This window comes from Meles meles, chromosome 8 (assembly GCF_922984935.1).
Source record: "Meles meles chromosome 8, mMelMel3.1 paternal haplotype, whole genome shotgun sequence".
Taxonomy (NCBI): domain Eukaryota; kingdom Metazoa; phylum Chordata; class Mammalia; order Carnivora; family Mustelidae; genus Meles; species Meles meles.
In genome coordinates, this window is record NC_060073.1 from 31,449,071 (window position 1) to 31,473,317 (window position 24,247).

The window sequence follows — 24,247 nt, forward strand, 5'->3', positions numbered from 1 at the left end:
ATCACCAAGGAAATATTGAAAAAGAAAAACAGAGCTGGGGGCATCATGTTGTTTGATTCCAAGCTATATTACAAAGCTGTGATCACCAGGATAGCACAGTACTGACACAAAAAACAGACACATAGACCAATGGAACAGAAGAGAGAGACCAGATATGGATCATCAACTCTGTAGTCAAATAATCTTTGAAAACACAGGAAAAAATAGTCAATGGAAGAAAGATAGTCTCTTCCAAAAATGGTGCTGGGAAAATTGGACAGAAAATATATACAGAAGAATGAAACTACCATTCTCTTACACCATATGCAAAGATAAACTCCATATGGATGAAAGACCTCAGTGTGAGACAGGAATCCATCAAAATCCTAGAGGAGATAACATAGGCAGTAACCTCTTTGACATTGACCACAGCAACTTCTTTCAAGACATGTTCCCAAAGACAAGGGAAGCAAAAGTGAAAATGAACTTTTGGGACTTCATTAAGATAAAAAGCTTCTACAAAGCAAAGGAGATAGTCAACAAAACAAAGAGGAAACCCATGGAATGGGAGAAGATATTCGCAAATGACACTACGGACAAAGGGCTCATATCTAAGATCTGTAAGACCTTCTCAGTCTCAACACCCAAAAACCAAATAATCCAATCAAGAAATGGACAGAAGACATGAACAGAACTTCTCAAAAGAAGGCATACAAATGGCTAACAGACACATGGAAAAATGTTCACCATCATTAGCCATCAGGGAGATTCATATCAAAACCACATTGAGATACCACCTTACATCAGTTAGAATGGCAAAAATTGACAAGGCAAGAAACAACAAATTTTGGAGAGGTTGTGGAAGGACCCCTCTTACACTGTTGGTAGGAATGCAAGTTGGTACAGCCACTTTGGAAAACAGTGTGGAAATTCCTCAAAAAATTAAAAAGAGAGCTACTCTATGACTCAGCAATTGCACTACTAGGTATTTACCCCAAAGATATAGAAGTAGTGAAAAGAAGGACCATATGCACCCCAGTATTCATAACAGCAATGTTCACAATAGCCAAACTGTGGAAAGAGCTGAAATGCCCTTCAACAGGCGAATGGATAAAGAAAATGTGGTCCATATATATAATGGAATATTACTCAGCCATCAGAAAGGATGAATACCCAACTTTTGCATCAACATGAATGGAACTGGAGGAGATTATGCTAAGTGAAATAAGTCAAGCAGAGAAAGACAATTATCATATGGTTTCACTTATTTGTGGAACATAAGGAATAGCATGGGGAACATTTGGAGAAGGAAGGGAAAAATGAAGTACGGTGAATCAGAAGAAGGGGAATGAACCGAGAGAGACTATGGACTCTGAGAAACAAACTGAGGGTTTTAGAGGGGAGGAGCATGGAGGAATGGGTTAGCCTGCTGATGGGTATTAAGGAGGCCATCTATTGCATGGAGCACTTGGTGTTATATGCAAACAGTGAATCGTGGAATACTACATCAGAGAGCAACAATGTACTGTATGGTTACTAACATAATTTGAAAAAATAAAAAAATACTGATTTTATTAACAATATTTTTTAAAATTTAAAGTCCTATTTCTAAGTATGACAAACAAGCTGCTTTAGCCAAAAGCAGTGAAGGCCCATATTAAAATATATGTTGGGTCCAATTTTCACCAATTACATTTCTCAACCTAAGTAGACTTTCTATTATACTGTATTGCCTCTCTATCTCTGATAGGTATTATACTCATAATTCAATTTTTTAATGCAATGAAAAGGGGCTGTGCTTATTAAAATCAGAAAAATTACTTGAGTTTTGGGGTGCCTGGGTGGCTCAGTTGTTAAGCGTCTGCCTTTGGTTCAGGTCATGTTCATTGAACCCTGCATCAGGCTCCTTGCTCAGCGGGAAGCCAACTTCTCCCTCTCCCACTCCCCCTGCTTGTGTTCCCTCTCTCTTTGTCTCTCTGTCCATCAAATAATTTTAAAAATCTTTAAAAAAAAGAAAAATTACTTGAGTTTCAATAATTCACTCATAATTGTGCCCCCAAATTTAGAGAAAAGAATTCCTTTCCTAAATTATGAAGAGTACTGCTTTAATAGTCCCATGATTTTGCTTAGTGCTGGCATGGACTAATTAACTCTTCTACAAATGAAACTAGTTGATTTTTTAAAAAGATTTTATTCATTTACTTGCCAGAGAGAGAGAGAGAGTACAAGCAGGTGGAGAGGCAGGCAGAGGGAGAAGCGGGCTCCCCCCGTCATGCAGACTCATCCTGACCTGAGCCAAAAGCAGATGCTTAACTTACTGAGCCACCCAGCATCCCTGAAACTAGTTGGTTTTTGAAAAAGAAATTATAAACAAGAGCACTATGAATTTAAATGACTACCTTGTTTTAATACAAAAAGGTCTTTAGTTTTACATAGGTTTAGAAATATCTCCCTAACAATTTCCTCCCTATGATGTACTCAGCACTTTTTCATGGCCTATTTTGTAACAAAAGTTATTAAAACCAATTTTTATGTATGTTTAAATATATGTGTGTGTGTGTATGTTTTATATGTGTTATATATTTATAACATTTTAAATAACTTCAAAATAGGAACAAAAAGTCCAGTTACATCTTCTGGCTAAAGAAGATCATCAGAAGCAACTGAATGAAATTGAGAAATATTATGGCACCATAACAGGTCAATTTGGATTGGTGAAAGAGAATCATGAAAAGTTAGAACGAAATGGTAGGTACTATCTTATTTAAACTTATATACTTAAAAGGGAATAATTAAATGGGTTTATTTATAATAAATAAATTGAACTTACCTGCTACTGGTAATACTAAGTGACATTTTAATATTATTTAAATTCAAATAATAATTATACGCAGTGCACTAAGGTTATTTTCCCTGTCCATCTTGGTGATACTTTCCTTAAAATGGATATTGAATATAATGCTTTTCTAAATGTTTTTCATGTTGCAGTACAGGAAGCAATACAGCTAAACAAAAGACTTTCAGCTTTAAATAAAAAACAAGAATCTGAAATATGCAGTTTGAAGAAGGTATGGTTGATACAGTTTTATAGTGTTAGGTAAAATTATAGTCTAATTAGTTTTATGAAATAGTATTAGAAAAAGTTGGGTACATTTTTTGGTATAAAGAAAAATAAAATGTTTTAAATACAGATTCATAAACTGTGAGTTATGATTCCAATAAATGCAATGAAGGAATTTGTCCTCACTCATTCAAAATATTCTTTGTCACCAGTAGTATGCCTTATGGTGACCTGAATGGCTAATCTTCACTGTATGTCAGTCTCAACACCACTTATTCATTCATTCATTCATTCAGTACTTGAATGACTGTATATGCCAGGTACTTCATGGCACTAAGGATAGAGGTCTGAAGAAAATAAAACATTTTCCTGCTTTTTTGAAGTTTATAGTCGAATGGAGGAGTTAAGCACAAAATACATAATGCCACAGACCAAATAATTTAAAACTGTTAAAATGATATGAAGAAAAAGTAAAGGATGTGATGACAACATAATAGGTGAATTTATTACATTGGATTATTACTATTGAAGGGATAGGGAGGGAAGAGAATAATGTTTCAGGCAATAGAGATGTCCCCATACTGGACCCCAAAAACAAGAAGAAGGTAAGTTACTGGAACCTAGAAAGGGTATCATACAGAGTAGGTAGTACTCTGGCAAGGAGAAGAGCATATACAAAAGTCTTGAGGCAGGAAAGAATTTTAGTAATCATTTCTCAGACTTTTGGCTAAGATTAAGTATAGGGAAGAGTTTGGTATATGTGAGGGACTGGAGAAAGTCTGGTATGACTGGAGCATCATGAGTGAAGGAGTACATTGGACATTGAGATCTAAATTGGCAGAAGGCCATAAACATTTTATTCCTCATGTCAGTCATTGGCTCAGAAGTAGACTAATGGCCTTAGTGGTTATTAAACAGGAAGAATATAATCCCCACTCTGGTCAGTCATTTCTCTACATGAGAAACCAAAGAGGAGGAACCTGATAATGTGGATGCCAGATTGGTGTGAAGTAAAGAAACCTGTTCTTTGATGACAGTTTTGAATCCCTGGATCCTCCAACCCTACCATTCCCTCACCTCTACACTTTTCAGTTATGTGAGTCAGTAAATTCCCGTTATTATCTGTGTTAGTTTGGTTTGGGCCAGTTTAATTTTCCATAATATGCACTAAAAATATCTTCACTGATACAAGTTGAGAGTGGTAGGAAAGGAAGAAGTCGTCTCTCCCACTTTATCAACATCCTATCAGAGTGATGCATTTTTTACAATTGATGAACCTACCCTGACACATTAGTATTATTCAAATCCCATTGTTTACATTAGGATTCACTTTTGGTTATGTACTTTATCTGAGTTTGGGCAAATGTTATTGACATGTATCCACCATTATAGTATCATACAAAATATTTCTATTGCTCTGAAAATCCTCTGTGCTCTGCCTTTTCATCTGTCCCTTCCCCCAACCCTTGGAAACCATTACTCTTCTACTATTTCCACAGTTTTGGAGACTTTTCCAAAAGGTTACAGAGTTGAAATCATATAGAATATAACCTTTTCAAATTGGCTTTTTCCAGTAATATGCATTAAGTTTTGTCTAATGTCTTTTCATGGCTTGGTAGCTTGCTTTTTTTTTTTTTTTTTTTTGAAGTACTGAGTGATATTCAATTTCCTGGATGTACCACAAACTATCCATTCTACTGAAGTACATTTTGGTTGCTTGCAAGTTTTGGCAGTCATGAATAAAGCTATATGCAAGTTTTTGTGTGCACATAAGTTTTCAACTTTTTTGGATAAATACCAAGGAGCATGATTGTTTGGATTATGTGGTAAGAGTATGTTTCGTTTTGTAGAAACTGCTAAACTGTCTTCCAAAGTGGCTATATCATTTTGCATTCCTACCAGCTATGAATGAGAGTTCTTGTTCCTCGATATCCTCACTAGCATTTGAGGTTGTCAGTGTTTTGGATTTCGCATATTCGCAATAGTGTGTATGGTATCTCTCTTTTAACAATTTTGATTTGTAATTTCTTAATGACATATGATGTTGAACATCCTTTCATATGTTTACTTGTGCTCTGTATATCTTCTTGGTGAGGTGTCTGTTCAGATCTTTTATCCATTTTTTAATCGTTGTTGATTTTAAGAATTCTGTGTGTAATTTGGATAACAGTCCTTTATCAGATAGAGCTTTTAAAAATATTTTCTCCCGGTCTGTGATCTGACTTCTCATTCTCTTGATATTGTCTTTTGCAGAGCAGAAGTTTTTAATTTTAATGAAGTGCAGCTTACTAGATTTTTTTGTGTGTGGATTGTCAACTTTGACATTGTAAATAAAAAGTCATTGTCTTACACAGAGTCAGCTAGATTTTCTCCTGTATTATCTTCTAGGAGTTTTATTATTTTATATTTTACATTTAGGTCTGTGATCCATTTGAGTTAATTTTTATGATGAGTCTAAGATCTCAGTCTAAATCCCCTCCCACACTTTTTTTTTTTTGCATGTGAATGTCCAATTGTCCCATGACCATTTGTTGAAAAGATTAGTTTTGCTGATAGTTAGTCAACTCTCAGTTGACTGTATTTATGTGGGTCTCTTTCTTGGTTCTCTGTTCTGTTGATCTCATTGTTCATTCTTTCGCCAGTACCACATTGACTTGATTACTGTAGTTTTATAGCAAGTGCTAAAGTTGGGTAGTGTCAGTCCTCCAACTTTGTTCTTCTCCTTCAGTATTAAGTTAGGTATTCTGGGCCTTTTGCCTTTCCATAGAATTAGTTTGCTGATACTCACAAAATAACTTGCAGAGATTTTGATTGGGATTGTAATGAATCTGTAGACCGAGTTGGGAAGAACTGACATCTTGAAAATACTGGCTCTTCTAATTCATGAATATTGAATATATCTCCATTTGTTTAGTTCTTTAATATCTTTCATTAGAGTTTTATAATTCTTCTCATATAGGTCTTATATAGTTTGTTAGATTTTTTTACCTAAGCATTTAATTTTTGCTTAAAAATTATAACAAAAATTAAGAGCATGAGTTCATAGAAAATATCTGCCCCCATTTTCTATCACTTGTATTTCCCAAGTGATAAAAGAACTAAGACTATCTCTTGTTCTAATATCTGGTCTTTCACCCTAATCCTTACAACTAGGTTCCTAAAACTCTTATAAATTCCTAAGTGGTAAGAGCACTAGGACCACCTTTTGTTTTAATAATGTGACTCTGGGTGGGATCCTGGATAGCTCCTGGTTGGGGGTTGATCGCCAAAAAGAGCAAGTCATGATTAGAAGCTTAACATTTAACCCTGCTTCTCCCCTACTTCCCTCTAGTCCATAAAGGGGAAAGGGGCTGGAAATGGAGTTAATAATTGATCATGCCAACGTGAGGAAGTCTCTATAAAATCCCAGTAGTATCATTTCAGAGGGAGAGTGATACACCTCAACTCCACCAGGACAGAATTCCCTGTGCTCAGGACCCTCCCAGATATTGCCCTTTGTGTATCTTCCTCTGGCTGTTGATCTGTATCCTTTATCATATCTGTTAAAGAACTGGTAAACTTAGGTGTTTCCCAGAGTTCTGTGAGCTATTCTAGTGAATTAATGGAACCTAAGAGGAGGGATCGTGGGAACCTCTATTTATAGCTAATCAGTCAGAAACACCTGGACTTGCAATTGGCATCTGAAGTGGGGTGGAAGCAGTCTTATGGGACTGAGCCCTTAACCTTTGGGATTTGACCCTGCCTTCAAGAAATATAGTGTCGGAAGTGAGTTAAATTGTGGGGACACAGCTGATGTTGCAAAGAATTGCTTGGTGGATGAAAACCTCCACACATTTGGTAACCAGAAGTGTCAGAAGTGTTCTGTGTAAAGGAGACACACAGGAAAAAAACACAGGAGGAAGAACTGGATTTTTCCTTATACAAGAGGGAAGAACTGTAGGTTTTTTCCAGTATAGACTTTCGTGTATTAATATTATATTCTACAACCTTGTTATAATCTCTCATTAGTTCCAGCAGGTCTTTGTTGATTTTTTTTTTTTTTAGATTTTCTGCATAGTCAATCGTGTCATCTGTTAACAAAGACAGTTTTATTTTTTCCTTGTCAAATCTGTATGTCTTTTTTTTTTTTTTTTTTTTTTTTTGTCTTGTCTTACTGCATTAGCTGAGCCTTCCAGTGTGGTGTTAAAAAGTTTGGTGAGAGGGAACATCCTTGGCTTGTTCTTAATTTTAGTGTAAAAGTGTCAAGTTTTTCACTGTTAAGTTTGATGTTAGCTGTAGGTTTTCTTTTTAGATGCTCTTTTTCAAGTTGAGGAAATTTCCCTCTTTTTCTAGTTTGCTGAGAATTTTTATCATAAATAGGTGTTGGATTTTGTCAAATGCTTTTTCTGTATCTTTTAAAAAGATTGTGTGATTTTTTTTCTTTTGCCTATTGGTGTAATGAATTACATTAATTAATTTTTGAGTGTTGAACCAGCTTTGCATAAGTGGGATAAATCCCACTTGATCATGGTGTATAATTATTTTTATACATTGTTAGATTCAATTTGCTCTTACTTTGTTGAAGATTTTTTTTATCTACACTCACGAGAAATATGGGTCTGTAGTTTTCTTGTAATGTTTTTGTCTTGTTTTGTTATTAGGATAATGCTGGCCTTATAGAATGAACTCTAAGTATTCCATCTGCATCTATCTTCTGAAAGAGATTATACAGAATTTGTATTATTTTTCTTTTAATATTTCATAGAATTCACTGGTGAACCCATTTGGGTATGGTGCTTTCTGTTGTTAGATTATTAGTTATTGATTCAATTTCTTTAATGGTTATAGGTCTTTTTAAATTGTCTGTTTCTTCTTGTGTGCATTTTGGCATATTATGTCAAGGAATTGGTCCATTTTATCTAAGCTATCAAACTTGTGGGCATAGAATTTTTATAACATTTTTAAAATTTTCTTTTTAATGTCCATAGGATCTATGGTTATATCTATTTTTTCATTTCTGATATTAGTAATTTGTGTCCCTTCTTTTTTTTTTTTCCCTTAGCCTGGCTAGAGACTTATCACTTTTTTTTTAAAAAGATTTTATTTATTTATTTGAAAGACAGAAATTACAAGTAGGCAGAGAGGCAGGCAGAGAGAGAGAGGAGGAATCAGACTCCCTGCCGAGCAGAGAGCCCGATGCGGGGCTTGATCCCAGGACCCTGGGATCATGACCTGAGCCGAAGGCAGAGGCTTTAACCCACTGAGCCACCCAGGCGCCCCGAGACTTATCACTTTTATTGATTGTTTCAAAGAATCAGCTTTTGGTCTCTTTGATTTTCTCTATTGATTTATTGCTTTTGTTTTTATTGATTTCTGCTCTAATTTTTTATGATTTCTTCTGCTTACTTTGAATTTACTTTGGTCTTCTTTTTATAGTTTCCTAAATCTGAGGTTTAGATATTTGATTTTAGATTTTTTCTTTTTAATTTTTTAATTGAAGTGTAGTTAACACATAATGTTACCTTAGTTTTGGGTATGCAACATAGTGATTCAGTAAGTCTATACATTATGCTACACTCACCACAACTATAGCTACTGTCTGTCACCATACAATGATAGTATGATACCACTGACTATATTCCCTATGCTGTGTCTTGTGACTTTATTGTTCATAACTGGAAGCCTGTATCTCCTACTCCCCTTCACCTGTTTTGCCCATACCACCCTGCCCCTCTGGCAAACCATAGTTCTCTGCATTTATGGGTCTGTTTCTTATTTTTGTTGTTGTTGTTTTGTGTTTTAGATTCCACATATAAGTGAAATCTTACAGTATTTGCCTTTCTCTGACTTATTTCTCTTAGTGTAATCCTCTAGATCCATTGTGTTTTTGCACATGACAAGATCTTTTCCTTTTTAACGCCTGACTGATATTCTTTTTTATAAATATAATTATTTATTTTTTTAATTAACATATAATGTATTATTAGCCCCAGGGGTACAGGTCTGTGAATTGCCAGGTTTACACACTTCACAGCACTCAGCATAGCACATACCTTGCCCAATGTCCATAACCCCACCACCCTCTCCCTGCCGCCCATCCCCTGAGAACCCTCAGATTGTTTTTTTGAGATTAAGAGTCTCTTATAGTTTGTCTCCCTCCGGATCCCATCTTGTTTCATTTATTCTTCTCCTATCCCCAAACCCCCCATGTTGCCTCTCACTTCCTCATATCAGGGAGATCACATGATAATTGTCTTACTCTGATTGACTTATTTCGCTCAGCATAATACCCTCTAGTTCCATCCACGTCGTCGCAAATGGCAAGATTTCATTTCTTTTGATGGCTGCATAGTATTCCATTATATATGTACCACATCTTCTTTATCCATTCATCTGTTGATGGACATAGGTTCTTTCCATAGTTTGGCTATTGTGGACATTGTTGCTATAAACATTCGGGTGCACGTGCCCCTTCGGATCACTACGTTTGTATCTTTAGGGTAAATACTCAGTAGTGTGATTGCTGGGTCGTAGGGTGGCTCTATTTTCAGCTTTTCGAGGAACCTCCATGCTGTTTTCCAGAGTGGTTGCACTAGCTTGCCTTCCCACCAACAGTGTAGGAGGGCTCCCCTTTCTCCGCATCCTTGCCAACATCTGTCATTTCCTGACTGGTTAATTTTAGCCATTCTGACTGGTGTGAGGTGGTATCTCATTGCGGTTTTGATTTGTATTTCCCTGATGCCGAGTGATGTGGAGCACTTTTTCATGTGTCTGTTGGCCATCTGGATGTCGTCTTTGCAGAAATGTCTGTTTATGTCCTCTGCCCATTTCTTGATTGGATTGTTTGTTCTTTGGGTGTTGAGTTTGATAAGTTCTTTATAGATTTTGGATACTAGCCCTTTATCTGATAGGTCATTTGCAAATATCTTCTCCCTTTCTGTCAGTTGTCTTTTGGTTTTGTTGACTGTTTCCTTTGCTGTGCAAAAGCTTCGATCTTGATGAAGTCCCAATAGCTCATTTTTGCCCTTGCTTCCCTTGCCTTTGGCGATGTTCCTAGGAAGAATTTGCTGCAGCTGAGGTCAAAGAGGTTGCTGCCTGTGTTCTCCTCAAGGATTTTGATGGATTCCTTTCTCACATTGAGGTCCTTCATCCATTTTGAGTCTATTTTCATGTGTGGTGTAAAGAAATGGCCCAGTTTCATTCTTCTTCATGTGGTTGTCTGATTTTCCCAACACCATTTGTTGAAGAGGCTGTCTTTTTTCCATTGGACATTCTTTCCTGCTTTGTCGAAGATTAGTTGACCATAGAGTTGAGGGTCTTTTTCTGGGCTCTCTATTCTGTTCCATTGATCTATGTGTCTGTTTTTGTGCCAGTATCATACTGTCTTGGTGACAGCTTTGTAATAGAGCTTGAAGTCTGGAATTGTGATGCCACCAACTTTGGCTTTCTTTTTCAATATTCTTCTGGCTATTCGAGGTCTTTTCGGTTCCATATAAATTTTAGGATTATTTGTTCCATTTCTTTGAAAAAAATGGATGGTATTTTAATAGGGATTGCATTAAACGTGCAGATTGCTTTAGGTAGCATAGATGTTTTCACATTTGTTCTTCCAATCCATGAGCATGGAACATTTTTCCATTTCTTTGTGTCTTCCTCAATTTCTTTCATGAGTACTTTATAGTTTTCTGATTCTTTGCCTCTTTGGTTAGGTTTATTCCTAAGTATCTTATGGTTTTGGGTGCAATTGTAAATGGGATTGACTCCTTAATTTCTCTTTCTGTCCTGTTGTTGGTGTAAAGAAATGCAACTGATTTCTGTGCATTGATTTTATATCCTGACACTTTCCTGAATTCCTGTACAAGTTCTAGCAGATTTGGAGGGGAGTCTTTTGGATTTTCCACATATAGTATCATATCATCTGTGAAGAGTGATAGTTTGACTTCTTCTTTGCTGATTTGGATGCCTTTAATTTCTTTTTGTTGTCTGATTGCTGAGGCTAGGACTTCTGGTACTATGTTGAATAGCAGTGGTGATAATGGACATCCTTGCCGTGTTCCTGACATTAGCAGAAAAGCTCTCAGTTTTTCTCCATTGAGACCTGATTGATATTCTATTGTGTATATATACCATATTGTCCTTGTCCATTCAGCTGTCATATGACACTTGGGTTGTTTCTATATTTTGATCTTTTTTCTTTTCTAATATCTGCATTCAATGTTATACATTCCCCTGTAAACATTGCTTTCTCTGCATCCCACAGATTTTGAAAAGTTTTATTTTCATTTAGCTCAAAATATTTAAAAATTTGTCCTGAGATTTCTTCTTTGCCCCATGTGTTATTTAGAAGTGTGCTGTTTAATCTCAGAGTATTTTGGTTTCTTCAGGTTTTTATTGATTTCTATTTTAATTTTATTGTGGTCTGAGAACAGAAATTGTGTCATTTTTATCTTTTAAATTTGTTAAGTTGTGTTTTATGATTCAGAATGTGGTCTATCTGGGTGAACGCTCCATGTGAGCTTGAGAAGAATTTCTAATCTGTTTTTGGATGAAGTAGTCTATACACTTTAGTTTTATCAATTTGATTGATGATACGAAGTTCAACTTTGATCCTTCTTGTTTTCTGCCTGCTGGATCTGTACGTTTCTGATGGAGGGATATTAAAGTCTCCAAATATAATAGTAGATTCTCTATTTCTTTTTGCAGTTGTTAGCTTTTGCCTCTTCTATTTTGGTACTCTTTAGGCATATACCCATTAAGACATTGTTGTGTCTTCTTGGAGTATTCACTTCTTTATCATCATGTATACCCCTCTTTGTCCTCAGTAGCTTTTCTTTCTCTGAAATCTACTCTGGTTAAAATAAATATAGTGATTCCTACTTTATTTTGATTAGTGTTAGAACAGTATATCCTCCATCCCTTTACTTTTAATCAATATGTGTTTTTATATTTAAAGTGAGTTTCTTGTAGACAGTATATAATTGGGTCTTGTTTTTGGATCCACTCTGATAATCTACCTTTTGGTTGTTGTATTTTAGACTCCTGATGTTTTAGGTAATTACTGATATAATTGGGATTAATATGTACCATAGTTTTTTTTGCTATTTGTGGTCTTAATTGTACATTTTATGATTCCATTTTCTCTACTTTCTGCATTTCAATCATACTTTTTAAAAAGCTTTTTTAGTGCTAGTCCTGGAATTCACAGTGTATCTGTGGTAAACCAAGTTTGCTTTCAAATAACATACCAAATACAAACAAATTTGCTCAATATTTGTCTTTAAAAGTCTTTATTTCTCCTTCACTTTTAAAAAAGGATTAAAAAAAGATTTTATTTATTTTTTTTTTATTTGTCAGAGCGAGAGAGCATGCGCACAGCTGGGAGAGTGACAGGCAGAGGGAGAAGCAGACTTCCCACTGAGCAAGGAGCCTGATGTGGGACTCATTCCCAGGCCTTGGGATCATGACCTGAGCCAAAAGCAGACGCTTAATTGACTGAGTCATCCAGGCATCCCTCTCCGTCACTTTTTTTTTTTTTTAAGATTTTATTTATTTATTTGACAGAGATCACAAGTAGGCAGAGAGGCAGGCAGAGAGAGTGTGGGGGGGGGGGGGAGCAGGCTATCTGCTGAGCAGAGAGCCCAATGTGGGTCTTGATCCCAGGAGCCCAGGACCATGACCCGAGCTGAAGGCAGAGGCTTTAACCCACTGAGCCACCCAGGTGCCCCACTCCTTCAGTTTTGAAGGATAATTTCAGAGGTTACAGAATTCTAGTTAGTGGTTTTTTCTCTCAATGCTTTAAATATTTTACATAACTCTCGTTGCTTGTATGGCGTGTGAGAAGTCAGATTGTAATCCTTTGTTCTTCTGTAGGTAAGGTGGTTTTTTATCCTCTGGCTTCTTCAGTATTTTTTTTTAAAGTATTGATTTTCTGAATTTTGAATATGATATGTCTAGGTACAAATTTTTTGGTGACTTATCCTTCTTGGTGTTCTTTGAGCTTCCTGTATCTGTGGTTTGGTGTCTGACATTACTTTAGGGAAATTCTCAGTCATTACTGCTTCAAATATTGCTTCTTTTCCTTGTTCTCTTCCTTTTCCTTCTGGTATTTCCATTATGCATATGTTACATTTTGTGTAGATGTCTCACAGTTGGTGGATATTCTCTTTTGCTTTCCTTAGTTTTCTTTCTCTGTTTTGAGTTTTTGAATTTTGCCATCATATTTTAGTATATGTGCTGCCAAAGCGAGCACGAATTTTGCCATCATATTAAGTTCATTGATATTCCTCGATCTTGTCCATGTTGCTATTGAGTCCATCAAAGGCATTCTTCATTTCCATTGCAGTGTTTTTTTGAGCTAAAGTATTTCTTTTTGCTTCTTAGAATTTCCACCTCTCTACTTACATTATCCATTTGTTCTCCTATGTTTTGTCTACTTTTTCCATTAAAGCATTTAGCATATTAGTTTATTTTTAATTCCAGATTATTCTAATTCTAATATTTCTGCCATATCTGACATGGGTTCTGATGCTTGTCTAGTCTCTTCAAACTGTGTTTCTCAACTTTTAGTATGCTTTATAATGGTTTTTGAAAGATGGACATGAGATACATGTGAAAGGATTTGCAATAAATAGCCTTTAGTAATGTAATGGTAAGGTTCAGGTTGTTGGGGGGGTGGTTGTGAAGTGTCCTATGATGAGGTCTCATTCTTTTGGTGAGCCTGTGTCACTGGACTGTGAACTTCACAGTATTTCTCAGTTTTTTCTCTCTCTTGGGTAGTACAGCATAGTTGGAGGGGGCTCGTTTTGGGTATTACCCTTTCCTGGGGTAGTTTAGGGTCAGGTCCAATAATTTCTCCTGAGATCAGTCCTTGTTAAGAAGAACAGAATGCCCTGATATATTTCTTTTTTTTTTAAATTTTTATTTATTTATTTGACAAACAGAGATCACAGGTAGACAGAGAGGCAGCCAGAGAGAAAGGAAGGAAGCAGGCTCCCTGCTGAGCAGAGAGCCCGATGCGGGGCTCGATCCTAGGACCCTGAGATCATGACCTGAGCTGAAGGCAGAGGCTTTAACCCACTGGGCCACCCAGGCGTCCCTGCCCTGACATATTTCAAAATGGTTGCTTTTCCTCTCTTTCTCCTGGAAGTAGGAGGGAATTTTTTTCTAGAACTGTGAGAGGTCTTGGAAGTGAAATTCACAAAACTGTGTGTATGTATCAGGGAGAGGGTTCCCCCTGTGACTCAGTCGTCTGTTTTTTGGTTTTTATTTTTGTTTTGTTTTTTTTTTTTTTTAACTGTCAAGAGTTGTCTATACTGAGCCTCTGGCAGTTAGTCAATCACAATTCAGGCTTTCCTACACTGGCACTATTTCCTGCAGAGGTTTCTGTTTGTGGGTTTTTGCTCTGGTAATTTGCCACTCTGTCTCTCCAGTTGTTGAGGTAGCTATTTGCCTTATAACCTCATTGCTCTCACAGATCTAAGAGGAGTTGTTGATTTTGAGTTTGTTCAGCTTTTACTTGTTGTCAGGATAAAGTGCTGTCAGGACAAAGTGTAAGCTCCTTAGTTGTTAGACTGGAAATAAATCCCCCTGTTTTTATATTTAACTATAATTTTATGAAATTAAAATTTTATTAAGAATCTAGAGTAACAGATTTAAGTTTTGAACAGAAGTATTTTGTGCTGTGAGATAAATAACATACTTTTATGTATAATTCAAGAAATCAGGAAATTTTACTACTTTCTGTTTTAGCATTGTTTCAAGGAAAGCAGGATTACTTAGGATAAAGATTGAAGTGTCTTCTAAATGCTAAGCCAAGTCCAAAGGCCATTAATATTTGTAACACTATTCTATCTAGTTCTTTGGTCTTATAACTGCAAATAAGTTGGTTTTTTGGACGATCAGAAAGGAAGAGCCTAGGACTAGCTCAGTATAAAACAGAAGGGGGTAGTAAGCATATGTTACTATCCCTTGAAAGTCTTAATTTTGTCTAGCAAACTAGACAGTTTTTATGTAGAAAACATTTATTTTTCAGTCACATCCTGGAATATTAAAGATGGCTTTTTTTTTTTTTTTGATGTTTGCAGAACTTTTGTTTTTTATTTTTTATTTTTTTTTATTTTTTTTCCCTTTTTATTTATTTTTTCAGCGTAACAGTATTCATTCTTTTTGCACAACACCCAGTGCTCCATGCAAAACGTGCCCTCCCCATCACCCACCACCTGTTCCCCCAAGACCCTTCAAAACCCTCAGGTTGTTTTTCAGAGTCCATAGTCTCTTATGGTTCACCTCCCCTCCCCAATGTCCATAGCCCGCTCCCCCTCTCCCAATCCCACCTCCCCCCAGCAACCCCCAGTTTGTTTTGTGAGATTAAGAGTCATTTATGGTTTGTCTCCCTTAATATAAAAAGAAAACCTGTAATTTAAAAATTTGCCTGTAGTTTCAAATCAGAAGATTGTTAAAAGGACCATTCATTTTTATCAATCTAAACTTCAAATGCAAATACAAATAACTAAATACTGAGACTGAAGAGTTGTGACTAAGCACATTTTCAGTGATGTCTTTTTGATTCATTTATTTTTTAATAAATTTTTTTGAATTTTTTTAAATCCATGACTTAGTGGATTAATCATATTAATTTAATGGTTATATTAAAATTTTCATATGCTTTTATTCAGTTTGTTTTGATTATAAAGGGATTATACCTTCTAAGTTTCTGTACTAAGTTATGTGGGTTTTTTCATAAAATAAAGACAAATGTTTCATTATAATACCCATATTTCTAATGTTAGTTTAAGACTGACCTGTAGATGGAGATGAGGCTCATGTAAATCCATGGAGAGACACCATTAGTAGTTTAGAGTAAAAAGAATGTCTTTTTCTTTGCACAAGTAGAATAGTGTTGCTCAGGAGCACACTTATCCCTTTCCCTGCCAGGGCTAACTAAATGTACTGATATGTTATGCAGCGGTGGCCTCTCTCTCCTGAGAGCATTACAGTTAGTGACTATGTTACCAAACAGTTCTTAGAAGAGAGAGTGTATAAAGGGGTAAAGTGAGAGAATTTTATTACCCTGAAATTTCCAAGTCTGAGTGGCTAAAAGAGTGAAAAATTTAAAATATATTTTAACAGCTATTTTTAATATTTCAGACATTCTAGGTATAAGTGTATTGTATTTTGTACAAGTCTTAATTTTCAGCTCTAAGAAAACTTCTTCATTCTTTATTGTCTTTTTTTTTTTTTTTTAAAGATTTTATCCATTTATTTGAAAGACAGAAATTACAAGTAGGCAGAGAGAGAGGAGGAAGCAGGCTCCCTGCTGAGCAGAGAGCCCAATGCGGGGCTCGATCCCAGGACCCTGGGATCATGACCTGAGCTGAAGGCAGAGGCTTTAACCCACTGAGCCACCCAGGCGCCCCCTTTATTGTCTTTTTTAGAAGCTAATTCATTCTAGTAACATTGATTATATCACTCACTTAAAACTTTTAATCCTTAATTTTCCCAAAGATAATTTTTATTTTTCTCTCATTCTGTTTTATGATTTTGTTCAGAACAGTTAAGCTATTGGTTTGTTATAAGATGGATTTTTTGTGTGTGTGTGCAAAGTTAAACAGACCAAACTTAGTTGTTAGATTAAACTAGATATTACAGTTCTGAATGTTGGGTTCACCATTATGGCAATCATGAAGAATTCCTGATACTATCTGTGAGCAGCATTCATAACCTCTGCTATTTGTCTGAGTAAACGTCAGAGCACTCTAGGAGATAGTGATATTTAACAGACTACCCTGTACCAGAAAAGGAGGGGTAAAGGAAAAAAGAGCACAATATTTATGACTCTAGGAACTATAAGTTGTAATTTAATGAGATCAAAGCATGTGCTGTTTACTTGCTGCACTAACAGCTTTGAATAAAATGGTTAGAAAACAGACAATGTACTAAAAGTTCAGGATATTTAAAAGCTATAAGGGCTATAAAATCAAAAGCATATTTTCAGTGGAAAATAATTTCATGGAGGTCTCTGATTTTAATTTATTATGCTCTTAAGATTAAGTAATTAATATATAAGAGAAAAGGAAAGACATAAGAAGTGATTATTTTTTACTTTTGTCAGCCATATACTGAGTTTTCACTCTTACCCTCTTCTTTCCCACTTCCTTGTTGTTTCATAACAATTTTTGTAATAGAAATTGATGCTGTTTAGAGTATCTCCTAGAAAACCTAGCTGATTACAAAGCTCCATGTTTTCGGTTGTTGAAAAGTGTAGAAAGGCATAGAAGTTTGTTGAACTTTGTAACCTTGACAGAAAAAATAACTTTTAGAAAAATGAATCCTTGGGACGCCTGGATGGCTCAGCCGTTAAGCATCTGCCTTTGGCTCAGGTCATGATCATTGGGCTCCTTTCTCGGCAGGAAGCCTGCTTCTCCCTCTCCCACTCCTCCTGCTTGTGTTCCCTCTCTTGCTGTGTCTCTCTCTGTCAAATAAATAAATAAAATCTAAAAAAAAAAAAAGAATCCTTTTATTCAGAGAATTAAAAGCCACTTGATAGAAATATGTTTTAGCAACATATATTTCTGTTTAATTGTACTTTTATCTGTAGAACTTTGCATTTTAGGATTGAATCTAGAATAGATTACTAGTATAAAACTAGTATAAAAGGCATCTAATAATTTCTAAGTTGTTTGAATGTTTATTTCTTATAGGTGTATCTTGCTTTAGGAAAACCCAATATAAAAAAACTAAAAGTTCAAAGTTACAAATTTAAAAACTACCAATTTAGAGGAGTTAGTAAGATGGCGGAGAAGTAGCAGGCTGAGACTACATCAGGTAGCAGGAGATCAGCTCGATAGCTTATCTAAACATTACAAACACCTACAAATCCAACGGGAGATCAAAGAGAAGAAGAACAGCAATTCTAGAAACAGAAAATCAACTGCTTTCTGAAAGGTAGGACTGGCGGAGAAGTGAATCTAAAACGTCGGGAAGATAGACCATGGGGGGGGGGGGGGGCGTCTCCCGGCAAGCAGCAGAGCAACGGAGCACAAAATCAGGACTTTTAAAAGTCTGTTCCACTGAGGGACATTGCTCCAGAGGCTAAACCAGGGTGAAGCCCACGCGGGGTCAGCGTGGCCCCAGGTCCCGCAGGGTCACAGAAGGATAGCAGGTGTTAGAACGGAGAAGCCGGCTACAGAGACAGAGCCGAGGACTGAACTCTCAGCTCGGGGTTACCTTGAACTGGTCGTGGGCTGGGTGAGCTCGGAGTGTGGCTGGAGGCTGGGGATACGGGAGTGATTGGGTCCTGTCCTCTGGGGGCGCACTGAGAAGTGGGGTCCCGAGCTCTCCGACTCCTCTGGGCCGGAGACTAGGAGGCTGCCATTTTCATTCCTGTCCTCCGGAACTCTACGGAAAGCGTTCAGGCAACAGAAGCTCCCAAAAGCGAACCTGAGCGGATTACTTAGTCCGGCCCCCGGTAAGGGTGGTGCAATTCCGTCTTGGGCAAAGACACTTGAAAGTCACTACAACAGGCCCCTCCCCCAGAAGATCAACAAAATATCCAGCCAGGACGAGATTCATCTATCAAGGAAAACAGGTTCAGTACCTAAGACAGCAGCGGAATTCCAGAGGAGGAAAAAGCAAAGCACGGAACTCATGGCTTTCTCCCCATGATTCTTTAGTCTTGCAGTTAAATTAATTTTTTTTTCAATTTTTTTTCTTTCTTTTTTCTTCTTCTAAATTTTTAAAAATTTTTACCCTTTTTTAACATTTTTTGACTAATTTATCTAAAATATATATTTTTTCTTTTTTATATTTTTTCTTTATTGTTTTATTTTTTAAATTTTTTCTTTTTTTTCCCTAAAACTCTTTTTATCCCCTTTCTCCCCCCCACAATTTGGGGTCTCTTCTGATTTGGTTACAGCACATTTTTCTGGGGTCTTTGCCACCCTTTTAGTATTTTATTTGATCCTTCATATCCTATCTGGACAAAATGAAAAGGTGGAAAAAATCACCACAAACAAAAGAACAAGAGGCAGTACTGAAGGCTAGGGACCTAATCAACACAGACATTGGTAATATGTCAGATCAAGAGTTCAGAATGATGATTCTGAACGTTCTAGCTAGGCTCGAAAAAGGCATGGAAGATATTAGAGAACCCTCTCTGGAGATATAAAAGCCCTTTCTGGAGAAATAAAAAAACTAAAATCTAACCAAGTTGAAATCAAAAACTATTAATGAAGTGCAATCAAAAACAGAGAATAAAGAAGCTGAGCAAAAGAGGGACAAATAGCTACTGGACCATGAAGGGAGAATTCGAGAGATAAGTGACACCATAAGACGAAACAACATTAGAATAATTGGGATTCCAGAAGAAGAAGAAAGAGGGGAGCAGAAGGTCTATTGGAGAGAATTATTGGAGAGAATTTTCCCAATACGGCAAAGGGAACAAGCATCAAAATCCAGGAGGTGCAGAGAACCCTCCTCAAAGTCAACAAGAATAGGTCCACACCCCGTCACCTAATAGTAAAATTTACACGTCTTAGTGACAAAGAGAAAATCCTGAAAGCAGCCCGGGAAAAGAAGTCTGTAACATGCAGTGGTAAAAATATGAGATTGGCAGCAGATTATCCACAGAGACCTGGCAGGCCAGAAAGAGCTGGCATGATATACTCAGAGCACTAAACAAGGAAAACATGCAGCCAAGAATACTCTATCAGCTAGGCTATCATTGAAAATAGAAGGAGAGATAAAAAGCTTCCAGGACAAACAAAAACTGAAAGAATTTGCAAACACCAAACCAGCTCTACAGGAAATGTTGAAAGGAGTCCTCTAAGCAGAGAGAGCCTAAAAGTAGTAGATCAGAAAGGTACAGAGACAATATACAGTAACAGTCATCTTACAGGCTAATAATGGCACTAAATTCATATCTCTCAATAGTTACCCTGAATGTTAATGGGCTAAATGCCCCAATCAAAAGACACAGGGTATCAGAATGGATAAAAAAACAAAACCCATCAATATGTTGCCTACAAGAAACTCATTTTAGACGTGAAGACACCTCCAGATTTAAAGTGAGGGGGTGGAAAACAATTTACCGTGCTAATGGGCATCAGAAGAAAGCTGGGGTGGCAATTCTTATATCAGATCAATTAGATTTTAAGCCAAAGACTATAATAAGAGATGAGGAAGGACACTATATCCTACTCAAAGGGTCTGTCCAACAAGAAGATCTAACAATTTTAAATATCTATGCCCCTAACGTGGGAGCAGCCAACTGTATAAACCAATTAATAACAAAATCAAAGAAACACATCAATAATAATACAATAATAGGAGGGGACTTGAACACTCCCCTCACTGAAATGGACAGTTCATCCAAGCAAAAGATCAACAAGGAAATAAAGGCCTTAAATGACACACTGGACCAGATGGACATCACAGATATATTCAGAACATTTCATCCCAAAGCAGCAGAATACACATTCTTCTCTAGTGCACATGGAACATTTTCCAGAATAGATCCCATCTTGGGTCACAAATCAGGTTTCAACCGGTATCAAAAGATTGGGATCATTCCCTGCATATTTTCAGACCACAATGCTCTGAAGCTAGAACTCAATCACAAGAGGAAAGCTGGAAAGAACCCAAATACATGGAGACTAAACAGCATCCTTCTAAAGAATGAATGGGTCAACCAGGAACTTAAAGAATTGAAAAATTCATGGAAACAAATGATAATGAAAACACAACGGTTCAAAATCTGTGGGTCACAGTAAAGGCAGTCCTGAGAGGAAAATATATAGCGGTACAAGCCTTTCTCAAGAAACAAGAAAGGTCTCAAGTACACAACCTAACGCTACACCTAAAGGAGCTGGAGAAAGAACAAGAAAGAAACCCTAAACTCAGCAGGAGAAGAGAAATCATAAAGATCAGAGAAGAAATCAATGAAATAGAAACCAAAAAAACAATAGAACAAATCAATGAAACTAGGAGGTGGTTCTTTGAAAGAATCAATAAGATTGATAAAATCCTGGCCAGACTTATCAAAAAGAAAAGAGAAAGGACCCAAATAAATAAAATCATGAATGAAAGAGGAGAGATCACAACTAACACCAAAGAAATACAGACAATTATAAGAACATACTATGAGCAACTCTACGCCAACAAATTTGACAATCTGGAAGAAATGGATGCATTCCTAGAGACATATAAACTACCACAACTGAACCAGGAAGAAATAGAAAACCTGAACAGGCCCATAACCAGTAAGGAGATTGAAACAGTCATCAAAAATCTCCAAACAAACAAAAGCCCAGGGCCAGACAGCTTCCCAGGGGAATTCTACCAAACATTTAAAGAAGAACTACTTCCTATTCTCCTGAAACTGTTCCAAAAAATAGAAATGGAAGGAAAATTTCCAAACTCATTTTATGAGGCCAGTATCACCTTGATCCCAAAACCAGACAAGGATCCCACCAAAAAAGAGAACTACAGGCCAATATCCTTGATGAACACAGATGCAGAAATTCTCACCAAAATACTAGCCAATAGGATTCAACAGTACATTAAAAGGATTATTCACCACGACCAAGTGGGATTTATTCCGGGGCTGCAGGGTTGGTTCAACATCCGCAAATCAATCAATGTGATAGAACACATTAATAAAAGAAAGAACAAGAACCACATGATACTCTCAATAGATGCTGAAAAAGCATTTGGCAAAGTATAGCATCCCTTCCTGATCAAAACTCTTCAAAGTGTAGGGATAGAGGGCACATACCTCAATATTATCAAAGCCATCTATGAAAAATCCACCGCAAATATCATTCTCAATGGAGAAAAACTGAAAGCTTTTCCATTAAGGTCAGGAACACAGCAGGGATGTCCATTATCACCACTGCTATTTGACATAGTACCAGAAGTCCTAGCCTCAGGAATCAGACAACAAAAAGAAATTAAAGGCATCCAAATCGGCAAAGAAGAAGTCAAACTATCACTCTTCGCAGATGATATGATACTATATGTGGAAAACGCAAAAGACTCCACTCCAAAACTGCTAGAACTTGTACAGGAATTCAGTAAAGTGTCAGGATATAAAATCAATGCACAGAAATCAGTTGCATTTCTCTACACCAACAACAAGACAGAAGAAAGAGAAATTAAGGAGTCAATCCCATTTACAATTGCACCCAAAACCATAAGATACCTAGGAATAAACCTAACCAAAGAGGCTAAGAATCTGTATGCAGAAAACTATAAAGTACTCATGAAAGAAATTGAGGAAGACACAAAGAAATGGAAACATGTTCCATGCTCCTGGATAGGAAGAATATTGTGAAAATGTCTATGCTACCTGAAGCAATCTGCACATTTAATGCAATCCTTATCAAAATACCATCCATTTTTTTCAAAGAAATGGAACAAATAATCCTAAAATTTATATGGAACCAGAAAAGACCTCGAATAGCCAAAGGAATATTGAAAAAGAAAGCCAAAGTTGGTGGCATCACAATTCCGGACTTCAAGCTCTATTACAAAGCTGTCATCATCAAGACAGAATGGTAGGGGCATAAAAACAGACACATAGATCAATGAAATAGAATAGAGAGCCCAGAAATAGACCCTCAACTCTATGGTCAACTAATCTTCAACAAAGCAGGAAAGAATGTCCAATAGAAAAAAGACAGCCTCTTTAATAAATGGTGCTTGGAAAATCTGACAGCCACATGCAGAAAAATGAAATTGGACCACTTCCTTACACCACACACGAAAATAGACTCAAAATGGATGAAGGACCTCAATGTGAGAAAGGAATCCATCAAAATCCTTGAGGAGAACACAGGCAGCAACCTCTTCGACCTCAGCTGCAGCAAATTCTTCCTAGGAACATCGCCAAAGGCAAGGGAAGCAAGGGCAAAAATGAGCTATTGGGACTTCATCAAGATCGAAGCTTTTGCACAGCAAAGGAAACAGTCAACAAAACCAAAAGACAACTGACAGAAGGGGAGAAAATATTTGCAAATGACCTATCAGATAAAGGGCTAGTATCCAAAATCTATAAAGAACTTATCAAACTCAACACCCAAAGAACAAACAATCCAATCAAGAAATGGGCAGAGGACATAAACAGACATTTCTGCAAAGAAGACATCCAGATGGCCAACAGACACATGAAAAAGTGCTCCACATCACTCGGCATCAGGGAAATACAAATCAAAACCGCAATGAGATACCACCTCACACCAGTCAGAATGGCTAAAATTAACCAGTCAGGAAATGACAGATGTTGGCAAGGATGCGGAGAAAGGGGAGCCCTCCTACACTGTTGGTGGGAATGTAAGCTAGTGCAACCACTCTGGAAAACAGCATGGAGGTTCCTCAAAATGTTGAAAATAGAACTACTGTATGACCCAGCAATCACACTACTGGGTATTTACCCTAAAGATACAAACGTAGTGATCCAAAGGGGCACATGTACCCGAATGTTTATAGCAGTAATGTCTATAATAGCCAAACTATGGAAAGAACCTAGATGTCCATCAACAGATGAATGGATAAAGAAGATGTGGTATATATACACAATGGAATACTATGCAGCCATCAAAAGAAATGAAATCTTGCCATTTGCGACGACGTGGATGGAACTAGAGGGTATCATGCTTAGTGAAATAAGTCAATCGGAGAAAGACAACTATCATATGATCTCCCTGATATGAGGATGTGGAGATGCAACATGGGGGTTTAGGGGGATAAGAGAAGAATAAATGAAGCAAGATGGGATTGGGAGGGAGACAAACCATAAATGACTCTTAATCTCACAAAACAAACTGGGGGTTGCTGGGGGGAGGTGCGGTTGGGGGAGGGGGGGGTTATGGACATTGGGGAGGGTATGTGCTATCATGAGTGCTGTGAAGTGTGTAAACCTGGTGATTCACAGACCTGTACCCCTGGGGATAAAAATACATTATATGTTTATTAGAAAAAAAAAAAGATAAATACCCAACTTTTGTAGCAACATGGACGGGACTGGAAGTGATTATGCTGAGTGAAATAAGTCAAGCAGAGAGAGTCAATATCATATGGTTTCACTTGTTTGTGGAGCATAACAAATGACATGGAGGACATTGGGAGATGGAGAGGAGCAGGAAGTTGAGGGAAATTGGAAGGGGAGATGAACCATAAGAGACTATGGACTCTGAAAAACAACCTGAGGGTTTTGAAGGGGCGGGGGTGGGA

General features: G+C 37.0%; 1 protein-coding gene across 1 annotated transcript in view; it reads left to right on the top strand.

The window, feature by feature from the left end:
* Positions 1-24,247, top strand: part of CCDC73 (coiled-coil domain containing 73) — a 122,577-nt gene that overhangs the window by 54,259 nt on the left and 44,071 nt on the right. Inside the window, exons 7-8 of the mRNA XM_046015605.1 lie at positions 2,592-2,727; positions 2,968-3,047. Of these exons, the coding sequence (XP_045871561.1) occupies positions 2,592-2,727; positions 2,968-3,047 (216 nt within the window). The remainder of the gene's footprint in view (positions 1-2,591; positions 2,728-2,967; positions 3,048-24,247) is intronic.